The 25,541-nt window shown below is 47.4% G+C and overlaps 2 protein-coding genes across 4 annotated transcripts; both read left to right on the top strand.

Moving 5' to 3' along the window:
• Window positions 1-341: 341 nt before the first annotated feature.
• Window positions 342-23,248, top strand: LOC121270475 (zinc finger protein 239-like). Of its 3 annotated transcripts, none has more exons than XM_041175797.1 (2): window positions 342-706; window positions 21,973-23,248. In XM_041175797.1, exon 2 carries the CDS (start codon window positions 22,081-22,083, stop codon window positions 23,116-23,118), a length of 1,038 nt encoding a protein of 345 aa, XP_041031731.1. In that variant the 5' UTR covers window positions 342-706; window positions 21,973-22,080; the 3' UTR covers window positions 23,119-23,248. The 3 variants fall into 3 exon arrangements, with proteins under 3 accessions (XP_041031731.1, XP_041031729.1, XP_041031730.1); XM_041175795.1 differs by lacking the exon at window positions 342-706 and adding an exon at window positions 10,924-11,144; XM_041175796.1 differs by lacking the exon at window positions 342-706 and adding an exon at window positions 12,450-12,594.
• Window positions 791-2,503, top strand: LOC121270334 (oocyte zinc finger protein XlCOF19-like). Its single transcript, XM_041175627.1, has 2 exons — window positions 791-846; window positions 1,426-2,503. The coding sequence occupies exons 1-2, from the start codon at window positions 791-793 to the stop codon at window positions 2,336-2,338; spliced, it is 969 nt and encodes a 322-aa protein (XP_041031561.1). The 3' UTR covers window positions 2,339-2,503.
• Window positions 23,249-25,541: the final 2,293 nt, after the last annotated feature.

Consider the following 25,541-nt stretch of genomic DNA (forward strand, 5'->3'; position numbering starts at 1 on the left):
AGGACAAAGGGATGTTGACGGTGGTGATATTATCTAAGGAATGTGCTAATGGTGACATTAAGGGTAGAAAGCAGGACAAACAAGTGACAGATAGCCCTAGTGGGGGTGGAGTGGGGGGAAGGGATCGAAATGGGCTAAAAGGTGGAGACAAAACGATAAATCGGTTCCCGATGGCGGGAACGTTACCCAGCATCCCCCGCGATTTTGAATGACCCCTTTCTCCACAACAGGAGTTGGGCGCATGCGCAGTACCGCTCATTGTTTGGAGCATGCGCAGTGATGACTCTAGCCAGCCTCTTGTCTGTCGTGTCCCCAAACCGGTAAGGATGCGGAAACGCGGAGGGAGCGATGGAGCCGGCGGGTCAACGGGGAGGTTTTCTAAACACCGGGTGAAGAACTCAAGCCGCGAATACGAACCTGCAGCTCCCGCGTTTGCAGCTTCGCGTAGGAAACCAAGAAACAGGCCCAAGTGAACGGCCGCCATCTTGGCTCAGCAGGGCGCAGAGCGCATGCGCTGGCGGTTCGGTGATGTAACTGAGTAGGCGGACCTTTAGGGTCTTTGTTCCCAACCGAGTTCTCGGGTCCGGTCGATGCATCTGAACCCTGGTGATGTTTGCAGCCCAGAGGAATCCATGGGCATATGAGAGGTTGCAACCCCTGTATAGGCTTGGTTATAATCTTTGCTTGCCCAATGTGGAGGGACTAGGTAAGTTAGAGGACCTTATCCTGGACCTGGTCTTGGTTAAAACAACAATTTGCAGATCCAAGATGTAAGGGGCATATGGTGGGGATGGGGGTGGGTTCACACAAGGTGCCGGCCTCTTTCGCAGCCTTGTCTATGCCTAGGTAACCGTGCACAGGGAGCAAGTGGTGTCCATCTTCCGTAATTGGTGGGGACATCAGGGTTCGGAGTGTTTCACAGACATGGAGAACAACATTCTGGTTGAGATAGAAAGGTTCTCTGAACTCTTATTGGGACTTTGTTGCTGATTTTCTCTTCTTTTACTTTGATTGAGCCACATCTTTGGGGAAACAAGAGAAGAAAGAATGTTCCATTGGAACTAGAATTGCCTATTCTGAATTTCTATCCTGGGCTGATAGTGGTACTGACTCTGTCAACTCCTTTTCCAGGGATTAGAAGGAGATAATTTGCAAAAATTTCTCCAGATCTGACAAAGTCACTCGATTCATCAAGACCTGAATATCATCGGCATTTGAATGGAAGGAGAATTTTTTGTATGTTCTCCCTGGGACTGGAAAAACACCAACACACACACACCCAAATGAGGGTGTTCCAGTGCCCTGACTGTCGAAAGAGCTTTAACCAGTTCCACGTCCTGAAACTACATTGCACCATTCACAGTGGGGAGAAACCACACGTGTTCTGTGTGAACGAGACTTCAACTAATCATCCAACCTGGAGAGACACAAGGAGATTGACACCACGGAGAAACCATGGAAGTGTGGAGACTGTGGGAAGGGATCCACATCGCCATCTGCGTTGGAAATTCATCGACGCAGTCACACCGGGGAAAGGCCGTTCATCTGTTCTGAGTGTGGGAAAGGATTCACTCGACTAACCCACCTCACTGCACACCAACTTGTTCACTCTGACACGAGACCTTTTAAATGTTCTAACTGTGAGAAGAGCTTTAAAAGAAAACAAAACCTGCTGACTCACCAGCGAGTTCACACTGGGGAGAGGCCATTCACCTGTGCTGAGTGTGGGAAGCGATTCACTCAGTTATCCAGCCTTCAGTTACATCAGCGAGTTCATACTGGGGAGAAACCATTCGCATGCCCTGAGTGTGGGATGGCATTCACTCAGTTATGCAAACTGTTGGATCATCAGCGAGTTCACACCGGGGAGAGGCCGTTCACCTGCTCTGTGTGTGGGAAGGGGTTCACTCAGTTATCCACCTTGCTGAGACACCAGCGCATTCACACTGGGGTGAGACCATTCACCTGCACTGAGTGTGGAAAGGGATTCACTCAGCTTCCCCACCTCACTTCACACCAACGAGTTCACTCTGAAATGAGACCTTTTAAATGTTCTGACTGCGAGAAGAGTTTTAAAGGCAAAATGGATCTGCTGACTCACCAGCGCACTCACACTGGAGAGAGGCCGTTCACCTGCTCCGTATGTGGGAAGGGATTCATTCAGCATTCCCTCAGGCTGAAACACCAGCGCGTTCACACCAGGGAGAGGTTGTTCACCTGCTCCATCTGTGGGAAGGGATTCTGTCGTTCATCCACCCTGCAGACACACCAGCGAGCTCACAAGTTGCAGGGCTTGGATTCTGCTGTTATTGCTGCTGTTAATCACATCCAGGACTGAATCGTGTTCAATCTGAAAGCTGGAATTTATTTTTGTTAGAACATACGATCTAGGAGCAGGAGTAGGCAATTCAGCCCCTTGAGCCTGCCCCGCCATTCAATACAATCAAGGCTGATCTCATTTCAGCCTCAACTCTAATTTCCTGCCCTCTCCCCATAACCTTTTAACCTGTTACTAATTAAAAATCTCTCTATCTCCTCCTTAAATTTATTCAGCATCCCGGCATCCACTGCATTCTGAGGTAGTGAATTCCACAGATTCACAACACTTTGAGAAAAGTAATTCCTCCTCATCTCTGATTTAAATCTACCACCCCTTACCCTAAAACTATGGCCTCTCATTCTAGAATGCCCCACAAGGGGAAACATCTGCTCCACATCTACTCTGTCTATCCCCTTTAGCGTCATATATACCTCAGTTAGATCTCCGCTCATCTTTCCAAACTCTAGCCTGTATAGGCCTAAACTGCTCAATCTCCCCTCATAAGACAAGCCCCGCATCTCTGGAATCAATCTAATGAACCTCCTCTGAACCGTCTCCAATGCAACTACATCCTTCCTCAAGTAAGGGGACCAAAACTGTGCACAGTATTCCAGGTGTGGTCTCACCAATGCCTTGTACAGTTGCAACAACACTTCCCTATTTTTATACTCTATTCCTTTAGCAATAAATGCCAAAATTCCATTTGCCTTCCTTATTACCTGCTGTACCCTCATACTACCTGCTGATGTTAATAATCCCTATAACGGCTGGAGTTTAATATTCTGGATAGCACTGTTGGTGTACCTACAGCACTGTGGGTGTACCTGCACCACATGGACTGCAGCGGTTCAAGAAGGCAGCTCATCACTACTTCTCAAAGGCAATTAAGGGTGGGCAATTAATACTGGCTCAGCCAGCGAAGCCCACATCCCATGAATGAATAAAAAAATATATAAGTTAAATAAATCAGCTTAGTGTCAAACACACATTGTCCGAGTCCTTGATTTCTCTAAGATAGGAGGAGACTGATTGATGTCCTGTTACTGACTGTTCCGTTTTTGGACCTTTTCTCCTTTGTTAATGGTATTTATATAGCGCCTTTCACAACTTCAGGATGGCCCAAAGTGCTTTACAGCCAATGAAGTTCTTTTGAAGTGTAATCATTGTTGTAATGTAGGAAATGCAGTCACCAAATTGTGCACAGCAAGATCCCACGAATAGAAATGTGACTGAGACACATAATCTGTTCAGTGATGTTTGGGGATAAATATGAAGCAGTATAGCAAGTAGAATTTCCCTGCTCTTTGGAATAACATTCTGGAAACTTTTACACCAACTGAGAGGGCAGATGAGGCCATAGTTGAAGGTCTCAACTGGAAGACGGGATCTCTGACAGTGCAGTGCTCCTTCAGTACTGCATCAGAATATCAACCTGGGTTTTATGCTCATGTTTCTGGATGTGGATTTGAACCCACAACCTCCTGACTCAGAGAAAAGAATACAACCACTGAGCCACAACTAACACCTCATCATTACTCTAGATTATTTCAGTTCTCATACCTTCAGTTACTCTCATGGACAAGTGTAAGGTTTTAGTCCAGGAGTCACAGATTATCCAAAAAGGGAGTCAAAGTTGTAGGTGATTTTAAAGCAGTTTATTAACAACAGTTTTGATATGATACATCTGTTAAGTAGGCAGAAAAGACATACAACCAATAACAGGTGAGAACGGTTTATGGTCCCAGATCAGGGAGATGCTGATCTCTGTAGCTGGAGGTGACAGTCTCCTCGGAATGGTTTACTGGTCCCGGATCAGGAGGATGCTGATCTTTGTAGCTGGAGGTGACAGTCTCCTCGGAATGGTTTACTGGTCCCGGATCAGGAGGATGCTGATCTCCATGGCTGGAGGTGGCAGTCTCCTTGGAATGGTTTACTGGTCCTGGATCAGGGGGATGCTGATCTCCGTGGCTGGAGGTGGCAGTCTCCTTGGAATGGTTTACTGGCCGCGGATCAGTGGGATCCTGTTCTCTGCGGCTGGAGGTCACAGTTTCTCAGCCTCCTTGAGCCAAAGTGTTTGGCCGAAGCCAACGTGCATCATTTTGAGAAGCTCTTTTCTGTCTGAAATGATTGTTCCTCTCAAAAGCCCGTTCATGTACCTTATTCCTGTGGGTCTTATGTCAATCACCTATTCACTTGTCCATTTTATTCAAGAAAATCCCTGCTATTTCTATTGGAAATCTGTTAAGTCATTTTGTGGCTCATTGCTTGTTACGACATCCTGTTTAATCTTTATTCAGGCAGTTGGTTTACTTATGGGTCATGAGATTTCCCCATCCTACCAAATTTGTCTTGTTTCAGTTTCTGTGCTAGAGACATGTCCTTATCAGAGATAACAGGCCTACCCTGTCCTGTGCTTGTCATTCCAGGAAGCTTTATTCATAAGTAAGAGAGAACCAGTCAATCCTATAATAATGAATTTCTTAAGATTTTATAAGAATATTGGACAATGATTTATCACAGATCTCCCCACCTCGAGAAGGGAATATTCTTATTGACTTCTCACAAACTGATTTCTGCTTAACCCAGCTATTTCTAAGCTGCATTTCTGTAATTTCTTTATTACATTCCATCAATAACATGCTAAAGCTACTAGAATTATCAGAATCAGCAACACAAACCCATGAGCTGCACCAAGAATAAATGTAAAAACTTTTCCAGTAAATGGTGATAACTATTGACTTTGATTCATCCTCCCCACCTGCAGTTCATCTCATAGAATTCTAAATTATTGGCATGTCGTAAATACATATGGTTCAAACAAAAGTTCATGCATGGACTTTAAAGATTTTCCAGTTTTCTGTTCACCTGCATCCAGCTTGGGGATATTTTCTAAATCCAGATTCTATAACCCTCTCCAATTTAATTTTGCGCCCTCTGAAAGTGGCTAGGTTATAAATGCAATTTTCTTCAAAAAAATACAAACATTTCCCAAGACATTTTACTAGTTTCATGGACACTTTCACTATGACAATTTTTTAAAAATTATTCTTTCATGGAATGTGGTCATTGCTAATTGCACTCAGACCATTTCAGAACATAGTTAAGAGTCAACCACATTGCTGTGGAGTCACATGTAGGCCAGACCAGGTGAGGACAGCAGATTCAGTAGTGAACCCAAGATTCAGTTAATTGACTTTAAATTCCACTAGCAGTCATGGTGGGATTTGAATCCATGTCTCCAAGCATTAGCCTGAACATCTGGATTACAGGTCCAGTGATATCGCAACTACACCACCATCTCCCCTTTTATTCTAAGTGGAGAATTCCAATAATTGCCATTCCATCTCACTCATGAGCCCTGGGGGAACTATATTGTTCAATTCAATCTTCTCAGAATGTGGTGTCTGTAGATCAGAGACAGAAGTGTTTGCCTGCATCATCACTGGGTGAACATCCTGCAACTGCTTACCTAACAGCATTGTGGGAGCACCTTCACCACATGGACTGCAGTGGTTCAAGAAGGTCAAACATCATCTCCATAGGCAACTGGGACTGACAATATATGCTGGAATCGATGAAGAGAGAAACAAAATGAATGATTCAGGATCTGTAGAATGAATTACAGGCAACAAAAATGGTGCAAAATTTGATGATCAATATAAGCTCAAAAGCAGAAAAGCTGGTAAGCCAGTGGCACATGGTCGGGCAATGGGTAGCGGTGGAAACCTCATTTAGATATGGTTGGCAGCGGGAACAGTAAAATGCGAAACATAACTAAAATACATTCATTATTAGAGACAGAGGAAGTTAGACAATGGCAGAGAGGTGATCAAGGAGGGCAGAGGTGAAACAGAGCAATGGATGAACATGGATTCAGATCCACAGTAAAGGAGTAACACCAGCCCCAGAGCCATGGAACCTCTCAAAGAAAACATAGCAGAGCATGAAAAGCTATTAATTGTAAACAAATGGTCAAAAAATACCTCTGAAACAATTTCAGTTTTCAATTTTAAACTCTCCTGCTGGAGCCGGCAGCTGGAAAGATATCAGGAGTTGAAGAGAAACGTGAGAGGAGCCGGGAATTGAAGAGGAGCCGGGAGTTGAAGAGAAGCGCGAGAGGAGCCGGGAGTTGAAGAGAAGCGCGAGAGGAGCCGACAGTTGAAGAGAAGCGCGAGAGGAGTCTGGAGTTGAAGAGAAGCGAGAGAGGATTCAGGAGCTGAAGAGAAGCGCGAGAGGAGTCGGGAGTTGAAGAGAAGCGCGAGAGGAGCCAGGAGTTGAGAAGCGCGAGAGGAGCCGGGAGTTGAAGAGAAGCGCGAGAGGAGTCGGGAATTGAAGAGAAGCGCGAGAGGAACTGGGTGTTGAAGAGAAGCGCGATAGGAGCCGGCAGTTGAAGAGAAATGCGAGAGGAGCCGGGAGTTGAAGAGAAGCGCGAGAGGAGCCGGGAGTTGAAAAGCGCGAGAGGAGCTGAGAGTTGAAGAGAAGCGCGAGAGGAGCCGGGTGATGAAGAGGAGCCGGGAGTTGAAGAGGAGCCGGCAGTTGAAGAGAAGTGCGAGAGGAGCCGGATTGAAGAGAAGCGCGAGAGGAGCCGGGAATTGAAGAGAAGCGCGAGAGGAGCCGGGAGTTGAAGAGAAGCGCGAGAGGAGCCGGGAGTTGAAGAGAAGCGCGAGAGGAGCTGGGAGTTGAAGAGAAGCACGAGAGGAGCCGTGAGTTGAAAAGAAGCGCGAGAGGAGTCGGGTGGTGAAGAGAAGTGCGAGAGGAGCCGGGTGGTGAAGAGAAGCGCGAGAAGTGCCGGGTGGTGAAGAGAAGCGCGAGAGGAGCCGGGAGTTGAAGAGAAGCGCGAGAGGAGTCGGGAGTTGAAGAGAAGCGCGAAAGGAGCCGGGAGTTGAAGAGAAGCGCGAGAGGAGCCGACAGTTGAAGAGAAGCGCGAGAGGAGTCTGGAGTTGAAGAGAAACGAGAGAGGATTCAGGAGCTGAAGAGAAGCGCGAGAGGAGTCAGGAGTTGAAGAGAAGCGCGAGAGGAGCCAGGAGTTGAGAAGCGCGAGAGGAGCCGGGTGTTGAAGAGGAGCCAGCAGTTGAAGAAAAGGGCGAGAGGAGTTGGGAGTTGAAGAGAAGCGCAAGAGGAACTGGGTGTTGAAGAGAAGCGCGAGAAGAGCCGGGAGTTGAAGAGAAGCGCGAGAGGAGCTGACAGTTGAAGAGAAGCGCGAGAGGAGCTGACAGTTGAAGAGAAGCGCGAGAGGAGTCTGGAGTTGAAGAGAAGCGAGAGAGGATTCAGGAGCTGAAGAGAAGCGCGAGAGGAGTCGGGAGTTGAAGAGAAGCGCGAGAGGAGCCAGGAGTTGAGAAGCGCGAGAGGAGCCGGGAGTTGAAGAGGAGCCAGCAGTTGAAGAAAAGCGCAAGAGGAGTCAGGAGTTGAAGAGAAGCGCAAGAGGAACTGGGTGTTGAAGAGAAGCGCGAGAGGAGCCGGCAGTTGGAGAGAAGCGCGAGAGGAGCCGACAGTTGAAGAGAAGCGCGAGAGGAGTCTGGAGTTGAAGAGAAGTGAGAGAGGATTCAGGAGCTGAAGAGAAGCGCGAGAGGAGTCGGGAGTTGAAGAGAAGCGCGAGAGGAGCCAGGAGTTGAGAAACGCGAGAGGAGCCGGGAGTTGAAGGGGAGCCAGCAGTTGAAGAGAAGTGTGAGAGGAGCCGTGAGTTGAAGAGAAGCGCGAGAGGAGTCGGGTGGTGAAAAGAAGCGCAAGAGGAGCCGGGCGGTGAAGAGAAGCGCGAGGGGTGCCGGGAGTTGAAGAGAAGCGTGAGAGGAGCCGGGTGGTGAAGAGAAGCGTGAGAGGAGCCGGGAGTTGAAGAGAAGCGCGAGAGGAGCCGGGAGTTGAAGAGAAGCGCGAGAGGAGCCGGGAGTTGAAGAGAAGCGCGAGAGGAGCCGGGAGTTGAAGAGAAGCGCGAGAGGAGCCGGGAGTTGAAGAGAAGCGCGAGAGGAGCCGGGAGTTGAAGAGAAGCGCGAGAGGAGCCGACAGTTGAAGAGAAGCGCGAGAGGAGTCTGGAGTTGAAGAGAAGCGAGAGAGGATTCAGGAGCTGAAGAGAAGCGCGAGAGGAGTCGGGAGTTGAAGAGAAGCGCGAGAGGAGCCAGGAGTTGAGAAGCGCGAGAAGAGCCGGGATTTGAAGAGGAGCCAGCAGTTGAAGAAAAGGGCAAGAGGAGTCGGGAGTTGAAGAGAAGCGCAAGAGGAACTGGGTGTTGAAGAGAAGCGCGAGAGGAGCCGGCAGTTGAAGAGAAGCGCGAGAGGAGCTGGGAGTTGAAAAGCGCGAGAGGAGCTGAGAATTGAAGAGAAACGCGAGAGGAGCCAGCAGTTGAAGAGAAGCGCGAGAGGAGCCGGATTTGAAGAGAAGCACGAGAGGAGCCGGGTGATGAAAAGAAGCGCGAGAGGGGCCGGGAGTTGAAGAGAAGCGCGAGTGGTGCCAGGAGTTGAAGGGAAGCGTGAGAGGAGCCGGGTGGTGAAGAGAAGCGCGAGAGGAGCCGGCTGGTGAAGAGAAGCGTGAGAGGAGCTGAGAGTTGAAGAGAAGCGTGAGAGGAGCCGGCAGTTGAAGAGAAGCGCGAGAGGAGTCGGGTGGTGAAGAGAAGCGCGAGAGGAGTCGGGTGGTGAAGAGCAGCGCGAGAGGTGCCAGGAGTTGAAGAGAAACGCGAGAGGTGCCGGGAGTTGAAGAGAAGCGCAAGAGGAGCCGGGTGGTGAAGAGAAGCGCGAGAGGAGCTGGGAGTTGAAGAGAAGCACGAGAGGAGCCGGGTGATGAGGAGGAGCCGGGAGTTGAAGAGGAGCCGGGAGTTGAAGAGAAGCGTGAGAGGAGCCGTGAGTTGAAAAGAAGCGCGAGAGGAGTCGGGTGGTGAAGAGAAGTGCGAGAGGTGCCGGGAGTTGAAGAGAAACGCGAGAGGTGCCAGGAGTTGAAGAGAAGCGCGAGAGGAGCCGGGTGGTGAAGAGAAGCGCGAGAGGAGCCGGGTGGTGAAGAGAAGCGTGAGAGGAGCCGGGAGTTGAAGAAAAGTGCGAGAGGAGCCGGGAGTTGAAGAGAAGCACGAGAGGAGCCGTGAGTTGAAGAGAAGCGCGAGAGGAGTCGGGTGGTGAAGAGAAGCGCGAGAGGTGCCGGGAGTTGAAGAGAAGCGCGAGAGGAGCCGGGTGGTGAAGAGAAGCGCGAGAGGAGCCAGGAGTTGAAGAGAAGCGCGAGAGGAGCTGGGAGTTGAAGAGAAGCGTGAGAGGAGCTGGGAGTTGAAGAGAAGCGCGAGAGGAGCCGGGAGTTGAAGAGAAGCACGAGAGGATCCGGGAGTTGAAGAGAAGTGCGAGAGGAGCCGGGAGTTGAAGAGAAGCGCGAGAGGAGCCGTGAGTTGAAGAGAAGCGCGAGAGGAGTCGGGTGGTGAAGAGAAGCGCGAGAGGTGCCGGGAGTTGAAGAGAAGCGCGAGAGGAGCCGGGTGGTGAAGAGAAGCGCGAGAGGAGCCGGGAGTTGAAGAGAAGCGCGAGAGGAGCCGGGAGTTGAAGAGAAGCGCGAGAGGAGTCGGGAGTTGAAGAGAAGCGCGAGAGGAGTCGGGAGTTGAAGAGAAGCGCGAGAGGAGCCGACAGTTGAAGAGAAGCGCGAGAGGAGTCTGGAGTTGAAGAGAAACGAGAGAGGATTCAGGAGCTGAAGAGAAGCGCGGGAGGAGTCGGGAGTTGAAGTGAAGCGCGAGAGGAGCCAGGAGTTGAGAAGCGCGAGAGGAGCCGGGTGTTGAAGAGGAGCCAGCAGTTGAAGAAAAGGGCGAGAGGAGTTGGGAGTTGAAGAGAAGCGCAAGAGGAACTGGGTGTTGAAGAGAAGCGCGAGAAGAGCCGGGAGTTGAAGAGAAGCGCGAGAGGAGCTGACAGTTGAAGAGAAGCGCGAGAGGAGCTGACAGTTGAAGAGAAGCGCGAGAGGAGTCTGGAGTTGAAGTGAAGCGCGAGAGGAGCCCGGAGTTGAGAAGCGCGAGAGGAGCCAGCAGTTGAAGAAAAGCGCGAGAGGAGTCGGGAGTTGAAGAAAAGCGCGAGAGGAGTCGGGAGTTGAAGAGAAGCGCAAGAGGAACTGGGTGTTGAAGAGAAGCGAGAGGAACCGGCAGTTGAAGAGAAGCGCAAGAGGAGCCGGGAGTTGAAAAGCGCGAGAGGAGCTGAGAGTTGAAGAGAAGCGCGAGAGGAGCTGGCAGTTGAAGAGAAGCGCGAGAGGAGCCGGAATTGAAGAGAAGCGCGAGAGGAGCCGGGAGTTGAAGAGAAGCGCGAGAGCAGCTGGGAGTTGAAGAGAAGCGCGAGAGGAGCCGGGCGATGAAGAGAAGCGCGAGAGGGGCCGGGAGTTGAAAAGAAGCGTGGGAGGAGCCGTGAGTTGAAGAGAAGCGCGAGAGGAGTTGGGTGGTGAAGAGAAGCGCGAGAGGAGTCGGGTGGTGAAGAGAAGCGCGAGAGGAGCCGGGTGGTGAAGAGAAGCGCGAGGGGAGCCGGGTGGTGAAGAGAAGCATGAGAGAAGCTGGGAGTTGAAGAGAAGCGCGAGAGGAGCCGGGAGTTGAAGAGAAGCGCAATAGGAGCCGGGAGTTAAAGAGAAGTGCGAGAGGAGCTGGGAGTTGAAGAGAAGCGCGAGAGGAGCTGGGTGGTGAAGAAAAGCGCGAGAAGAGCCGGGAGTTGAAGAGAAGCGTGAGAGGAGCCGGGTGATGAAGAGAAGCGCAATAGGAGCTGTGAGTTCAAGACAGGTGTGAGTGGAGCCGGGAGTTGAACAGGATTGCGAGAGGTGTCGGAGATGAAGAGAAGCTAGGAGAGCAGAGATGACTGAGGGAGTTCGGTGATGAGGGAATGAGGTGATCCTTTGAGTACTGTAAGTACAGTTGGGTAAATACTACTTTTATCGCTTATAGATTTTAAGGTCTTATTTTGTAGTTCATCGTTTGTAAGGGCTATAATCTCTAACAAGAAGGAGCAGAGAAGAACGGCCCTAGAGTAATTGATATTAAGTATCTTCCAAAAGGTTTAATTTAATTTAACGGGGTGAGCAGAAACAGGAAGGCAGATTATTATCTGAATGGCTATAAATTGAGAGGGGAATGTGTAACGAGACCTGGATGTCCTCATACACCAGTCACTGAAGGTAAGCATGCAGGTACAGCAGGTTGTAAAGAAGGCCTTCCTAGCCAGAGGATTCAAGTACAGGAACAGGGATGTCTTGCTGCAATTGTACAAGGTTTTGGTGAGACCACACCTGGAATATTGTATGCAGTTTTGGTCTCCTTATCTGAGGAAGGATGTTCTTGTTATTGAGGGAGTGCAGCAAAGGTTTACCAGACTGATTCTTGGGACGGCAGGACTTCATATGAGGAGAGATTGAGTCGGTTAGGATTATATTCGCTGGAGTTCAGAAGAATGAGGGAGGATCTCATAGAAACCTATAAAATTCTAACAGGACTAGACAGGGTAGTTGCAGGAAGGATATTCCCGATAGCGGTGGGGTCCAGAAGCAGGGATCACAGTCTGAGGATACAGACCATTTAGGACTGAGATGGGGAGAAATGTCTTCACCCAGAGAGTGGTGAATTTGTGGAATTCACTACCGAAAGCAGTTGAGGCCAGAACATTGTATGTTTTCAAGAAGGAGTTAGATATAGCTCTTGGGGCGAAAGGGATCAAAGGATATGGGGAGAAAGCGGCAGCAGGCTATTGAGTTGGATGATCAGCCATGTAAATGCACTTACACATTTTAAAATTGATGATCTGCAATCAAAATTGGTTCTAGCAAGTCATAGTTAGGATAAGATTAGAACCTGTGAACAGACACTGATAAGTTAATAAAAACAGAAAATGCTGCTAAAACTCAATAGGTCTGGCAGCATCTGTGGAGAAAGAAATCGAGTTAACGTTTGAGTCCGTATGATTCTTCAAAGCTTAAGAAGTCATACAGACTTGAAACGTTAACTGTGTTCGCATTTTCTGTTTTTATTTCAGATTTCCAGCAAACCACTCGTGTGAAAAAGTTTTTTCTAACTTTTTCTAGTTTGCTTCTTTTACAAATCACTTTAAATCTGGGCAACAACTCATTATTTCCTAATTTCCGAGGCTTGCTTAAAAGGATCTGGATGCAGAGAATTATATAAAAATAGAATGTGTATTTAGCCTTTAGGGACAACACCCTGGAACGATTCGAAGAGAATCCCAAGATCTCTGAAAAGCCTCCATCAATTGAGAAGAAGGGGTGGGATTGGAGGACCGCGAGGGAGCGAATCGGAGTGAATGAGGGGCGGGGCCGGGCTGTGACTGAAGCATACGCAATGCAGGTAATGACGATGCAGAGACATTTCTTCGTCAGATCCGCAATCGGTAAGAGGGAGGTGGCGGGACAAAGGGAGCAATGGATCCGGCGATTGGGCGGGGAGGCTTCGTAAACATGTTGGGCAAGCCGAAACCCAGAAAAAGATCTTATCGGTCCCCTATTTGCATGGAGCAAGGCCACAGCTTCCAGAGACCGGGTCGCCATCTTTATTGGGGGCAATGTGCAGCAGGCGCATGTGCGGCCGCCATCTTTGTGGGGGGAAATGTTTTTAATGACAGAAAAGTTTGTTCCCCATAGTTCAGAATGGTGACATCTTGACCATCAAGCGGCATTACCTTTTAAGTCCCAGCATCTTATTGATGAGGCAATGCAGTGCACAGAAGGCAAGAAAAGGAAGCAAATCCTGCTCCGCTGATGCCAATGCCTCATGGGAATTTCTGCCCTATGTGTCCAAAGACCCACATCTCTGTTCAGCGAGATGAAGACCCATTGCAGAAACTCATGACACTGAGTAGACGTCATCCTCAAATCGAGGGACTGCTAATGACGACAAAAGGCAATGTGCAGCAGGGCACTTATGCGATCACCCTGGGCCAGGAAGCATGAGAAGTGAATGTTATGAATTTCCATCATGGACTGACAGATTTTGGAAACTCCTTTTACAGGGGGTTAGAAGGGGAGGATTCGCACACACTGAACTCAAACCAAGAAAAATATTTATATTGTCTGAATTTCTGGGTTTCAGAACTTGAGTGGCGACTGGAGTCACTGTTGTGTATCTGCGAGGCAGAGGACTATATGGATAGCACATTTAGGGAAGTGGTCACACCGCAGGTCAGAAGCATACAGCTAAAGAGGGAATGGGTGACCACCAGGCAGTCTAAGAGAATTAGGCAGGTAGTGCGGGAGTCCCCTGAGTCTATCCTGCTTGCTAATTGGTTTTCCATTTTGGATGCTGATGAGGGCAATAGTTTCTCAGGGGATGCAGCCAGAGCCAAGCCTGTGGCACTACAGGCGATTCAGCTGTACGGGGGATGGGGAAGAAGAAGAATGGAAGGGCAATTGTGATAGGGGATTCCATAATCAGGGGATCAGACACATGTTTCTGTGGCAGTAAAAGTGACTCGAGGATGGTGTGTTGCCTCCCTGGTGCCAGGGTGAAGGATGTCACGGAGTGGCTGCAGGACATCCTTCGGGGGAGGGGGATCAGCCAGAAGTTGTGGTCCACATTGATACCAACAACATAGGTAGGAAGAGGGATGAGGTCCTGAAAGTAGATTTCAGGGAGTTAGGAAGCAAATTAAAAAGCAGGAGCTCCAGAGCAGTAATCTCAGGATTACTCCCAGTGCCACGTGCTAGTGAGCACAGGAATAGGAGAATTGATCGATTAAATACGTGGCTGAAGAATTGGTGTAGGAGGGAGGGCATCAGATTTCTGAGACATTGGACCAGTTCTGGGGCAGGTTGGACCTGTACCTGAAGCTGGACAGATTACATCTTAACAGGACTGGGACTGATGTACTCACAGGGAGATTTGCTAATGCTGTTGGGGTGGGTTTAAACAAGCTTATCAGGGGGTTTGTCCAAATTGGAAGAAAGTAAAGTTGGTAACAGGAAGTAGTATTGAGACCATAAGGCAAGAGAAACAAAGCAGAGCTTTGAGTATGCTTCAAATATGAAATGATGTCAAAAAGACAACGTTAAGGGCACTCCACCTGAATGCGCGCAGCATTCGCAGTAAGGTAGATGATCTGTTTGTGAATGAGTATGATATAATTGCCATTACAGAAACATGACTGCATGGTGACCAAGACTGGGAACTAAATATTCAAGAATATTCAACGTTTGGGAATGACAGACAAGAAGGGAAAGGAGGTGGAGTTACGCTGATAATAAGGGGTGGGATCAGTGCATTGTTAAGGGAGGATCTCAGATAGGGAGAACAATGCGTGGAATCTGTTTGAGTGGAGCTAAGAAACAGCAAAGGGCAGTAGACATTGATTGGAGTTATTTATCGGCCACCAAACAGTGGTGGTAATGTGGGGCATGGTATTAATCAGGAGATGAGAGAAGCTTGTAGCATGGGCAATGCAGTAATCATGGATGACTTCAATCTGCATATAGACCGGGTAAACCAATTGAGCACTAAAGCTGCAGAAGACGAGTTTCTGGAGTGTGTTGGGATGGTTTTTTCGAGCAGTATATTGAGGAACTGACAAGAGAGCAGGATATTTTAGATCTGGTATTATATAATGAAAAGAGGCTAATTAATAATCTTGTAAAAGATCCTTTAGGGATGAGTGACCACAATATGATAGAATTTCACATTATGTTTGAAAGTGAGGTAGTTCACTCTGAAGCAAGGGTGTTAAAGTTGAATAAAGGAAATTATGATGGAGTGAGGGACAAATTGGCTGAGATGGATTGGGAAAATACATTAAAAAGTATGACTGTACATTGGCAATGGATAGTCTTCAAAGAACCATTACATAGCTTACAGCACCTATGCATTCATTCGAGGTGCAAAAACCCAAAAAATCAGTCAACCGTGGCTGACAAAGGAAGTTAAAGATTGCATAAGACTAAAAGAAAAGGCTTATAAAGTTGCCAGAAGGAGTAGTAAACCTGAGGTTTTGAGAAAACAGCAAAGGAAGACCAAGAAACTGGTAAAGAAAGGGACAATAGAATATGAATGCAATCCAGCAAAAAATATTAAAGTGGACTGGAAAAGCTTCTATAGGAATGTAAAACGGAAGTGTTTGGCTAAGGCAAAGGTGGGTCCATTACAGGCAAAGTCAGGAGAATTCATAATGGGGAATAGAGAAATGGCAGAAAAGCTAAATGATTGGTTTGTATCTGTTTTCACAGGAAGGTAAAGGGAATCTCCCAGATTTCGAGATCCAAGGGACTAGGGAGAATGAGGAGTTGAAGGAAATTGGTATAAGTCAGAAGACTGTATTGAAGAATTTAATGGGACTGAAAGTTGATAAGTCACTGGGACCTGATATTCTGTACCCCAGAGGGTTGAAAGAGGTTGCTATAGAGATGGTGGATGCACTGGTGATCATTTTCCAAAATTCTATAAATTCTGGAATGGTTCCTGAAGATTGGAAGGTAGCAAATTTCACCCCACTATTTAAGAAGGGAGAGAGAAAGAAAACAGGGAACTACAGACCTGTTAAACTCACATCAGTAGTAAGGAAAATGCTAGAATCCATTATAAAGGATGTGATAAATGGATACTTCGATAATCATGATCTGATTGGGCATAGCATAGATTTGCGAATGAGAAATCATGTTTGACGAACTTGTTGGAGCTTTTTGAGGATGTTACTAACGAAATTGATAAAGGAGAGTCGATGGACATGGTGTACTTGGATTTTCAGAAGGCTTTTGATAAAGTGCTCCAGAGGAGGTTGATTAGCAAACTAAAAGCAAATGGGAGAAGATGCAACCTACTGGCATGGATTAAGGATTGTCTAACAGGCAGAAAACAGAGCAGGAATAAGCAGGTTATTCTCATGTTGGCAAGCTGTGACTTGTGGGGCACCTCAAACATCAGTACCTGGGCCCCAGCTGTTCACAATACATAATGATTTGGATGTAGGGACCAAATGTAATATTTCCAAATTCGGGATGATACAAAGCTAGGCGGGAATGTGTGTTGTGAGGAAGATGTGAAGTGGCTACAAGGGGATGCGATGGCATCGTGGTATTGTTGTTGGACTAGTAATCCAGAGACCCAGGGTATGCTCTGGGGACCTGGGTTTGAATCCGGCCATGGCAGATGGTAGAATTTGAATTCAGTTAAAATCTGGAATTAAAAGCCTAAATGATGAAACCATGAAACCATTGTTGAATATTATAATGACCCATCTGGTTCACTAATGCCCCTTTAGGGAAGGAAATCTGCCATCCTTATCTGGCCTACATGTGACTCCAGACCCTACAATGTGATTTAACTAAGAACAAAGAAAAGTACAGCACAGGAACAGGCCCTTCGGCCCTCCAAGCCTGCGCCAATCATATTGCCCTTCAACTAAAACATTTTGCGCTTCCGGGTCCATATCCTTCTATTCCAATCCTATTCATGTATTTTTCAAGCTGCCTCTTAAACACCACTATCGTACCTGCTTCCACCATCTCCTCTGGCAGCGAATTCCAGACACACATTACCCTCTGCGTAAAAAACTTGCCCCGCACATCACCTTTATAGTTTTCTCCTCTCACCTTAAATCTATGTCCCCTAGTAATTGACTCTTCCACCCTGGGAAAAAGCTTCTGACTATCTACTCTGTCCATGCCACTCATAATTTTGTAAACTTCTATCAAGTTGCCCCCTCAATTTCCGTCGCTCTAGTGAGAACAATCTGAGTTTCTCCAACCTCTCCTCATAGCTAATAACCTCCAGACCAGGCAGCATCCTGGTAAACCTCCTCTGCACCCTCTCCAATGCCTCCATGTCCTTCTGGTAATGTGGTGACCAGAATTGCACGCAATATTCCAAGTGTGGCCTAACCAAGGTTCTATACAGCTGCAGCATAACTTCCCAGCTTTTATACTCAATACCCCTGCCAATGAAGGCAAGCATGCCACATGCCTTCCTGACTACCTTATCCACCTGCGTTGCCACTTTCAGTAACCCGTGGACCTGTACACCCAGATCCCTCTGCCTGTCGATGCACTTAAGGGTTCTGCCATTTACTGTGTAATTCCTGCCTGTATTAGACCTTCCAAAAAGCATTACCTCGCATTTGTCCGGATTAAACTCCATCTGCCATTTCTCTGCCCAAGTCTCCAACCGATCTATATCCCGTTGTATCCTTTGACCATCCTCTTCACTATCTGCAACTCCTCCAACCTTGGTGTCATCTGCAAACTTATGAATTAGCCCAGTTACATTTTCCTCCAAATCATTTATGTATATCACAAACAGCAAAGGTCCTAGCACTGATCCCTGCGGAACTCCACTAGTCACAGCTCTCCATTCAGAAAAGCACCCTTCCACTGCTACCCACTTCTATGACCAAGCCAATCCTGTATCCGGTATCAACTCTGATCTCGTGCGACTTTACCTTCTGTACCAGTCTGCCATGAGGGACCTTGTCAAAGGCTTTACTGAAATCCATGTATATAACATCCACTGCCCTTCCATCGTCGATCATCTTTGTCACTTCCCCGAAAACTCAATCAAGTTAGTGAGACACGACCTCCCCTTCACAAAACCATGCTGCCTCTCACTAATACGCCCATTTGCTTCCAAATGGTAGTAAATCCTGTCACGAAGAATCTTCTCCAATAATTTCCCTACTTCTGACGTAAAGCTCACCTGCCTGTAATTTCCTGGATTATCCCTGCTACCCTTCTTAAACAATGGAACAACATTGGCCATTCTCCAGTCCTCTGAGACCCCAACCGTAGCCAGTGAGGATACAAAGATTTCTGTCAAGGCCCCAGCAATCTCCTCCCTTGCCTCCCTCAGTGCTCTGGGGTAGATCCCATCTGGCCCTGGGGACTTATCCACCTTAATATTCTTCAAGACACCTAACACCTCTTCTTTTTTGATCTCAACATGATCCAGCCTATCTACACACCCTTCCCTAGACAAATCGACCACTAAGTCCTTCTCTTTGGTGAATACTGATAAGAAGTATTCATTCAGTATCTCTCCCATTTCTTCTGGTTCCACACACAGATTCCCACCTCTGTCCCTGAGTGGGCCCAGCCTTTCCCTGGCTACCCTCTTGCTCTTTACATATGTATAAAAGGCCTTGGGATTTTCCTTAATCCTGGTTGCCAGTGACTTTTCATGACCTCTTTTAGCCCTCCTGACTCCTTGCTTAAGTTTCTTCCTACTTTCTTTGTATTCTCCACGGGCTTCATCTGTTCCCAGACTTATAGCCCTTACGAATGCTTCCCTTTTCTTTTTGACTAATTTCACAATATCCTTCGTTATCCAAGGTTCCTGAAACTTGCCATGCTTATCCTTCATCCTAGCAGGAACATGCCGGTCCTGAATTCTTATCAACTGATGTTTGAAAGCCCCCCACATGTCAGTTGTTGATTTGCCCTCATTCGCCTCCAATCTAGATTCCTCAGTTCCTGCCTAATATTGTTATAATTAGCCTTCCCCCAATTAAGCACCTTAACCCGAGGACTCCTGTTTTCCTTATCCACCAGTACCTTGAAACTTACTGAATTATGGTCACTTTTCCCGAAATGCTCTCCTACTGAAACTTTGACCACCTGGCCGGGTTCATTCCCTAATACCAGGTCCAGTATTGCCCCCTCCCTAGTTGGACTATCAACATATTGTCTCAGGAAGCCTTCCTGGATGCACCTTACAAATTCTGCACCATCCAAATCCCGAGCACTAAGTGATTCCCAGTCAATATAGGGAAAGTTAAAATCATCCACCACAACAACCCTATTGCTCTTACATCTTTCCAAGATCTACTGACATAACTGTTCCTCAATCTCCTGCCGGCAATTGGGAGGTCTATAGTAAAACCCCAACATTGTGACTGCACCCTTCCTCGTTGCATGAGCCCAACGAGGTGAACTCCTGTCATACAGCTGTGATATCCCCCTTAACCAACAGTGCAACTCCCCCACCTCTTCTACATCCCTCTCTATCCTGCCTGAAACATCTAAATCTTGGAACGTTTATCTGCCAATCCTGTCCATCCCTCAACCAAGCCTCTGTAATAGCAATAACATCATAGTCCCAAGTACTAATCCAAGCTCTAAGCTCATCTGCCTTGCCTGTTATACTTAATGCATTGAAACAAATGCATTTCAGACCCCCAGTCCCACAGTAATTTCTTCCTGCCTGCCCTTCCTCTTAATCCTACTGGCCATATTCACTGATTCCCTTTATTTCCCCTGATGTCCTATTGCGCTGGTTCCCACCCCTCTGCCATACTAGTTTAAACCCTCCCGAGTGACACTAGCAAGCCTCGCAGTCAGGATATTGGTGCCCCTCCAGTTTAGATGCAACCCGTCCTTCTTGTACAGGTCCCACCTGCCCTGGAAGAGATCCCAATGATCCAGATATCGGAAACCCTCCCTCCTACACCATCTGTTCAGCCACATGTTCAGCTGCACTATCTTCTTATTTCTAGCCTCACTGGCACATGGCACAGGGAGTAATCCTGAGATTACAACCCTCTGAACTAGGGCAATTAGGGACGGGCAATGAACGCTGGCCTGGCTAGTGATGCCCACATCCCATGAACGAATAAAAAAAAAGGAGGATTTGGACAGACTGAGTGGGCAAGAATATGGCAGATGGAATAAGATGATGTGGAAAAATGTGAGGTTATCCACTTTGGTAGAAGGAACAGATGTGTGGAGCACTTCCTAAATGGTAAGAGTTTAGAAAGACTAGATGCACAAAGGGACCTGGCTGTCCTTGTCCATAAGTCACTGAAAGCTAACATGCAGATGCAGCTAATGGAATGTTAGCCTTTATCGCAAGAGGATTTGAGTACAGGAGTAGTGAAGTCTTGCTTCACTTATATAGAAGCTTGGTTAGACTGCATCTGGAGTACTGTGTGCAGTTTTGGCCCCTTACCTCAGAAAGGATATTATTGCCATAGAGGGAGTGCAACGACAGTTCACCAGACTTGTTCTGGGGATGGCGGGACTATCTTATGAGGAGACCTTGGGGAAAATGGGCCTGTATTCTCTATAGTTTCAAAAAATTGGAGGTGATCTCATTGAAACCTACAAAATACTTAAAGGAATAGACAGGGTAGATGCAGGTAAGATGTTTCCCCTGGTTGGGGATTCTAGAACTAAGAGACACAATTTCAAAGTAAGGGGCAAGCCACTGAGGAATGTGATCGGGAGAAATTATGAGGGGCGTGGACAGGGTGGATAGGGAACAGCTGTTCCCCTTAGTTGAAGGGTCAGTCACAAGGGGACATAAGTTCAAGGTGAGGGGCAGGAGGTTTAGGGGGGATGTGAGGAAAAACTTTTACCCAGAGGGTGGTGACGATCTGGAATGTGCTGCCTGGGAGGGTGGTGGAGGCGGGTTGTTTCACATCCTTTAATAAGTACCTGGATGAGCACTTGGCACGTCATAACATTCAAGGCTATGGGCCAAGTGCTGGTAAATGGGATTAGGTAGGTATGTAGGTCAGGTGTTTCTCACGTGTCGGTGCAGACTCGAGCTGAAGGGCTTCTTCTGCACTGTGATTTTCTGTGACTCTGTGAAACTCAGAGGGTTGTGAATTTTTAGAATTCTCTACCCCAGAGCGCCATGGAAGCTTGGTCACTGAGTATGTTTAAGGTAGATATTGATAGATTTCTGATTAACAATAATGTAAAGGTTATGGGGATAGTGTGGGTAAAAGGCATTTAAGTGTTCAATCAGCCATGATAGTATTGAATGGCGGAGCAGGCTGGATGGGCTGAATGGTCTTTTCCTATCCCTATGTTTCTATCCTGACTACTAGTGATTGCTTCTGTAGACTGACAAGGTATCAGAAGCTGAAGTCAGTTTTCAAGAGTATCTGAAAAAGGAAAGGAAGATAGAAAGGTGGAGAGGGTTAGAGAGGAAATTCCACAGCTTAAGATCTTGGCAGTTGTAGATGTGGCCACCAAACATGGAGCAAATAAAATCAGGAATACTCGGGAAGTCAGAATTAGAGGAGGGCAGATATCTTGGAGGTAACAAAGGGCTGGATGATGGTTTCAGCAGCAGATGAGTGAGGCTGGAGTGGAGTCCGGCGATGTCACTGAGGTGGAATCTAGTCTTGACGATGATGCCAGTATGCGGTTGGGAGCTTGCCTCGGGGTCAAATATGACACCAATGTTTCAGACTCAGACTGTTGTCAAGGAGAGGGCTGGAGTCAGTGTCTAGGGTTGGTAGTGGGGACTGAAGGGAATACCTTCAGTCTTCCCAATGTTTAAATGGAGGAAATTTGTGTTCATCTGGTACTGGATGTCAGACAAGTCAGGACAGAGTGTAACTTGTGGGGGAGATTGGAGGTAATGCTGTTCACATACACCTGTTACCCTGTTCCACGTGGTGGGGGTTGAGTGTTTTGGAAAGTCTGTCAAAGTTCTGGTCAAGTTGCAGAAATAGAAAATCCCTCTCCTTCTCTGTGCCTGATCCCAATCCTCTCTCACTCTCCTCTCCACATGGAGGCTAGAGTCTTGTGTAGGCCCAGACCAGGTAGCAGGTTCCCTTCCCTGAAGGACATTAGTGAACCAGTTGGGTTTTTACAACAATCCAGCAGTTTTCATGATCACTTTTTCCTTGTGCTGGCTGCACAAATTACCAGATTCTTTCAGCTCAGTTTCACAACCTGCCTTAGTGTTTGTGTGGGGTCTCTGTCACTCCTTTTTTTCTGTTTTAAATTGATTTCACAGGGTGTCAGAAGGAGAAGATTTGCATGATGGAAACTGAGACCAAACATCTCATCAGGATCTGACGGAGTCGCCCAGTTTATCGTAACTTGAATACATTGGATTTTGAACATGGAAGGAAAAAGCACCAATCACAGTGGGGAGAAACTTTACATGTGTTCTGTGTGTGGACGAGGCTTCAGCCAATCATCTGGTTTGTCAAGACACAAGCGCATTCACACAGGGGAGAAACCATGGAAATGTGGGGACTGTGAGGAGGCATTTGGTTACCCGTCTGAACTGGAAACTCATCGACGCACTCACACTGGAGAGAGACCATTCATCTGCTCCATATGTGGGAAAGGATTTACTCGATCATCGAACTTGCTGACACACCAACGAGTTCATACTGGAGAGAGGCTGTTCACCTGCTCTGCATGTGGGAAAGGGTTCACTGATTCCTCCAACCTGCTGAAACATCAGCGAGTTCACACTGGGGAGAGACCATTCTCCTGCTCAGAGTGTGGGAGGGGATTCACCCATTTATCCACCCTGTTGAGACACCAGCGAGTTCACACTGACGAGAGACCTTTTAAATGTCTGGACTGCGGGAAGTGCTTTAAAAGTTCTGGGGAACTGATGTCCCATCAACGTGTTCACACTGATGAGAGACCTTTTAAATGCCCACAATGTGGGAAGTCCTATAAAAGTTCCTGGGAACTACTGTCCCATCAACGCGTTCACACTGACGAGAGACCGTTCAGGTGCTCTCACTGCAGGACTGGGTTCAAGCGATCATCTCAACTCATTGTACACCAGCGACTTCACACTGGGGAGAGGCCATTCACCTGCTCTAAATGTGGGAAGGGATTCACTCAATCATCCACCCTGCTGAAACACCAGCGAGTTCACACTGACGAGAGACCTTTTAAATGCCCACACTGCGGGAAGTGCTATAAAACTTCCTGGGAATTGATGTCGCATCAACATGTTCACACTGACGAGAGACCATTCCGGTGCTCTCACTGTGGGGCTAGGTTCAGGAAATCATCTCAACTCACTGTACACCAGCGAATTCACACCGGGGAGAGGCCGTTCACCTGCTCCGAGTGTGGGAAGGGATTCACTCAGACATCCCACCTACTGAAGCATCAGCGAGTTCACAAGTAACTACAATGATTAGATTTTGCTGTTAATCACATCCAGCACTGAACCATGTTCAGTGGTGTCTGTTCCTATGCATGTTAATAAACCCCAGACCAGTTATAGGGGAAAATATTGTTAACAAGAGAAAAATAAATCAGCTTTGTACTAAACATGCAGTGTGCTGAATCTTTTTTTGTTCATTCATGGGATGTGGGCCTCGATGGCTAGGCCAGCATTTATTGCCCACCACTAATTGCCCTTGAGAAGGTGGTGAGCTGCCTTCTTGAACTGCTGCAGTCTATGTGGTGTAGGTTCAGTATCTTTCCTTATAGACTTCATTACGGTTTAATACAACCAAGTGTCTTGCTGGGCCATTTAAAAATAAACCACAGTGCTTTGGGTCTGGTAGACCAGACCGGGTAAGGACGGCAGATTTCCTTCCCTAAAGGGCATTAGTGAACTAGATTGGGTTTTTACGACAATCAATTTATGGTCATCATTAAACTTTTTGTTCCAGGTTTTTATTGAATTTAAATTTCACCATATATCATCATGGGATTTGAACCTAGGTCTCCAGACCATTACCAGCTCGTCTCAGGATTATTCATCCAATGACGATACTACTACACCACTGCCTCCCCCTTTAATGTCACTAATATATAAGTTAATTCCTTTTGAAAGTCTCTCCCTCTCCTCTGTCTCCTCCATCCTTACTAACAACCACAAGTGTGAGGAGCTCATGGAGCTTTTTTGTCACTAAGATTGAGATAATCCTTTCACCTGCCTCTGCTACTCCCCTCCCTTCCACTATGCCACAGGTCCAAACTGTCTCTAAAGATCCCCCATGTCCAAGCCCTGAACTCACAGTTCCTTTCCTATCTCCCATCATGCCCGGTCTTCTTGTGCAGGAGACCCACCTCCTTGTCCCTCAATTCTATTCCTGCCAAACTGCTGACCATCCATCTTCCCTGTGTTGCTGATATTGTTAACAGTGCTCTCTCTCTTCTGGTTATGCCCCTCTCACCCTTACACTTCCTGAAAAAAACCCTTCACCCACCTTCCTTGTGAACTACCACACCATCTGCTACCACTCCCTTTCTTCTCCAACGTCCTTGAACTTGGTTTTCCCCAAGGATCTATTCTTGGACTCTCCTATTTCTCATCTACATGCAGCCACCAGGCGACATCATCCAAAAACATTGTGTTAGTTTTCCCATGTACACAGACAACACCCAGTACTACCTCCCCAACATCCCTCTCCATTCCTCCACTATTACTAAATTATCAAACTATTCATCCGACATCCAGCACTGGATGAGCAGAAATTTCTTCCAATTAAAAATTGGGAAGACCAAAGCCATTGTCTTCGGTCACCACTACAAATTCTGTTCCCTAACTACTGAGTCCATCCCTCTCCCTGGGAAATGTCTGAGGCTGAACCACATTCTTCACAACCTTGGTGTCATATTTGATCCCAAGATGACTTTCCAGCCACATATCCACACCATCATTGATACCAGATATTTCCACCTCCGTAACGTCACCTGTCTCCGCCCTACCCCAGCTCATCCGTTGCTGAAATTCTCCACATACCCATGACTTGACTATACTAATACATTCCTGGCCAGCCTCTCACATTCACCCTGCCCCGCCACCGCCCCCGCAACAACCTGGAAATGAGATCATCCAAAACTCTGCTGACCGTGTGTGTTCTCACCCTAAACATAGGGCAGATGGTGTCACAGTGATAACGTCACTGGACTAGTATTCCAGAGGCCGAGGCTTTGGATCTGGGAATGTGGGTTCAATTCCCACATTCCACCCAAACCTTCTGCAGACATTTTTAGCAACAAGTTTCCAAATAGTATTTATGCATAAACACAGTGACCTGAATCAGACGGGAAATGTTTGCCTACTTTGTGTGGAATGGCCACCTTGTCAGCTCTGTGCTTTGATCATGTGATGTTTATTATGAATCATTATCCTGTTATAGAATCACAGGATCTCATCAGAGTACAGCACAGAAGGAGGCCGCTTGGCTCATCGAATCTGCACTGGCTCTTTCAAAGAGCAATCCGGTTAATCCCATTCCCCCATTCTTTACCCATATCCCTGGACAAGGATTCAGACGATCATCTGGCCTGTTAAGGCACAAGCTCAGTCACAGTGGAAGGGATTAATTACTCATTTGAGTTGGAAAGTCATCAGTGCATGCACACTGGGGAGAGGCTGTTCACCTGCTCCACATGTGGAAAGGGATTCACTCGGTCATCCAGCCTCTAAACACACCAACGAGTTCATACTGGAGCAGGTTTAAATGCTTCGACTGTGACAAGAGCTTACAAAGCCAGTTCCCATTTTATAGTCTCAGTGTAAGTGAGGGCTTTCCAAACTGAGGGTCGTGACCACAATGGGGTGTGAGACAAGATTTTGAGCTCGCGAGCTCT

The sequence above is a fragment of the Carcharodon carcharias genome, chromosome 27, assembly GCF_017639515.1.
Source record: "Carcharodon carcharias isolate sCarCar2 chromosome 27, sCarCar2.pri, whole genome shotgun sequence".
Classification (NCBI taxonomy): Eukaryota; Metazoa; Chordata; class Chondrichthyes; order Lamniformes; family Lamnidae; genus Carcharodon; species Carcharodon carcharias.

Excerpts from the sequence above, each read along its gene's own strand:
- LOC121270334 (XM_041175627.1), top strand. The coding sequence starts at position 791 with ATGGGGGTGGGTTCACACAAGGTGCCGGCCTCTTTCGCAGCCTTGTCT. Across the intron at positions 847-1,425 it reads GCAGCCTTGTCTATGCCTAG|ACACAAGGAGATTGACACCA; the intron begins GTAACCGTGCAC and ends CAACCTGGAGAG.
- LOC121270475 (XM_041175797.1), top strand. The coding sequence starts at position 22,081 with ATGGAAGGAAAAAGCACCAATCACAGTGGGGAGAAACTTTACATGTGT.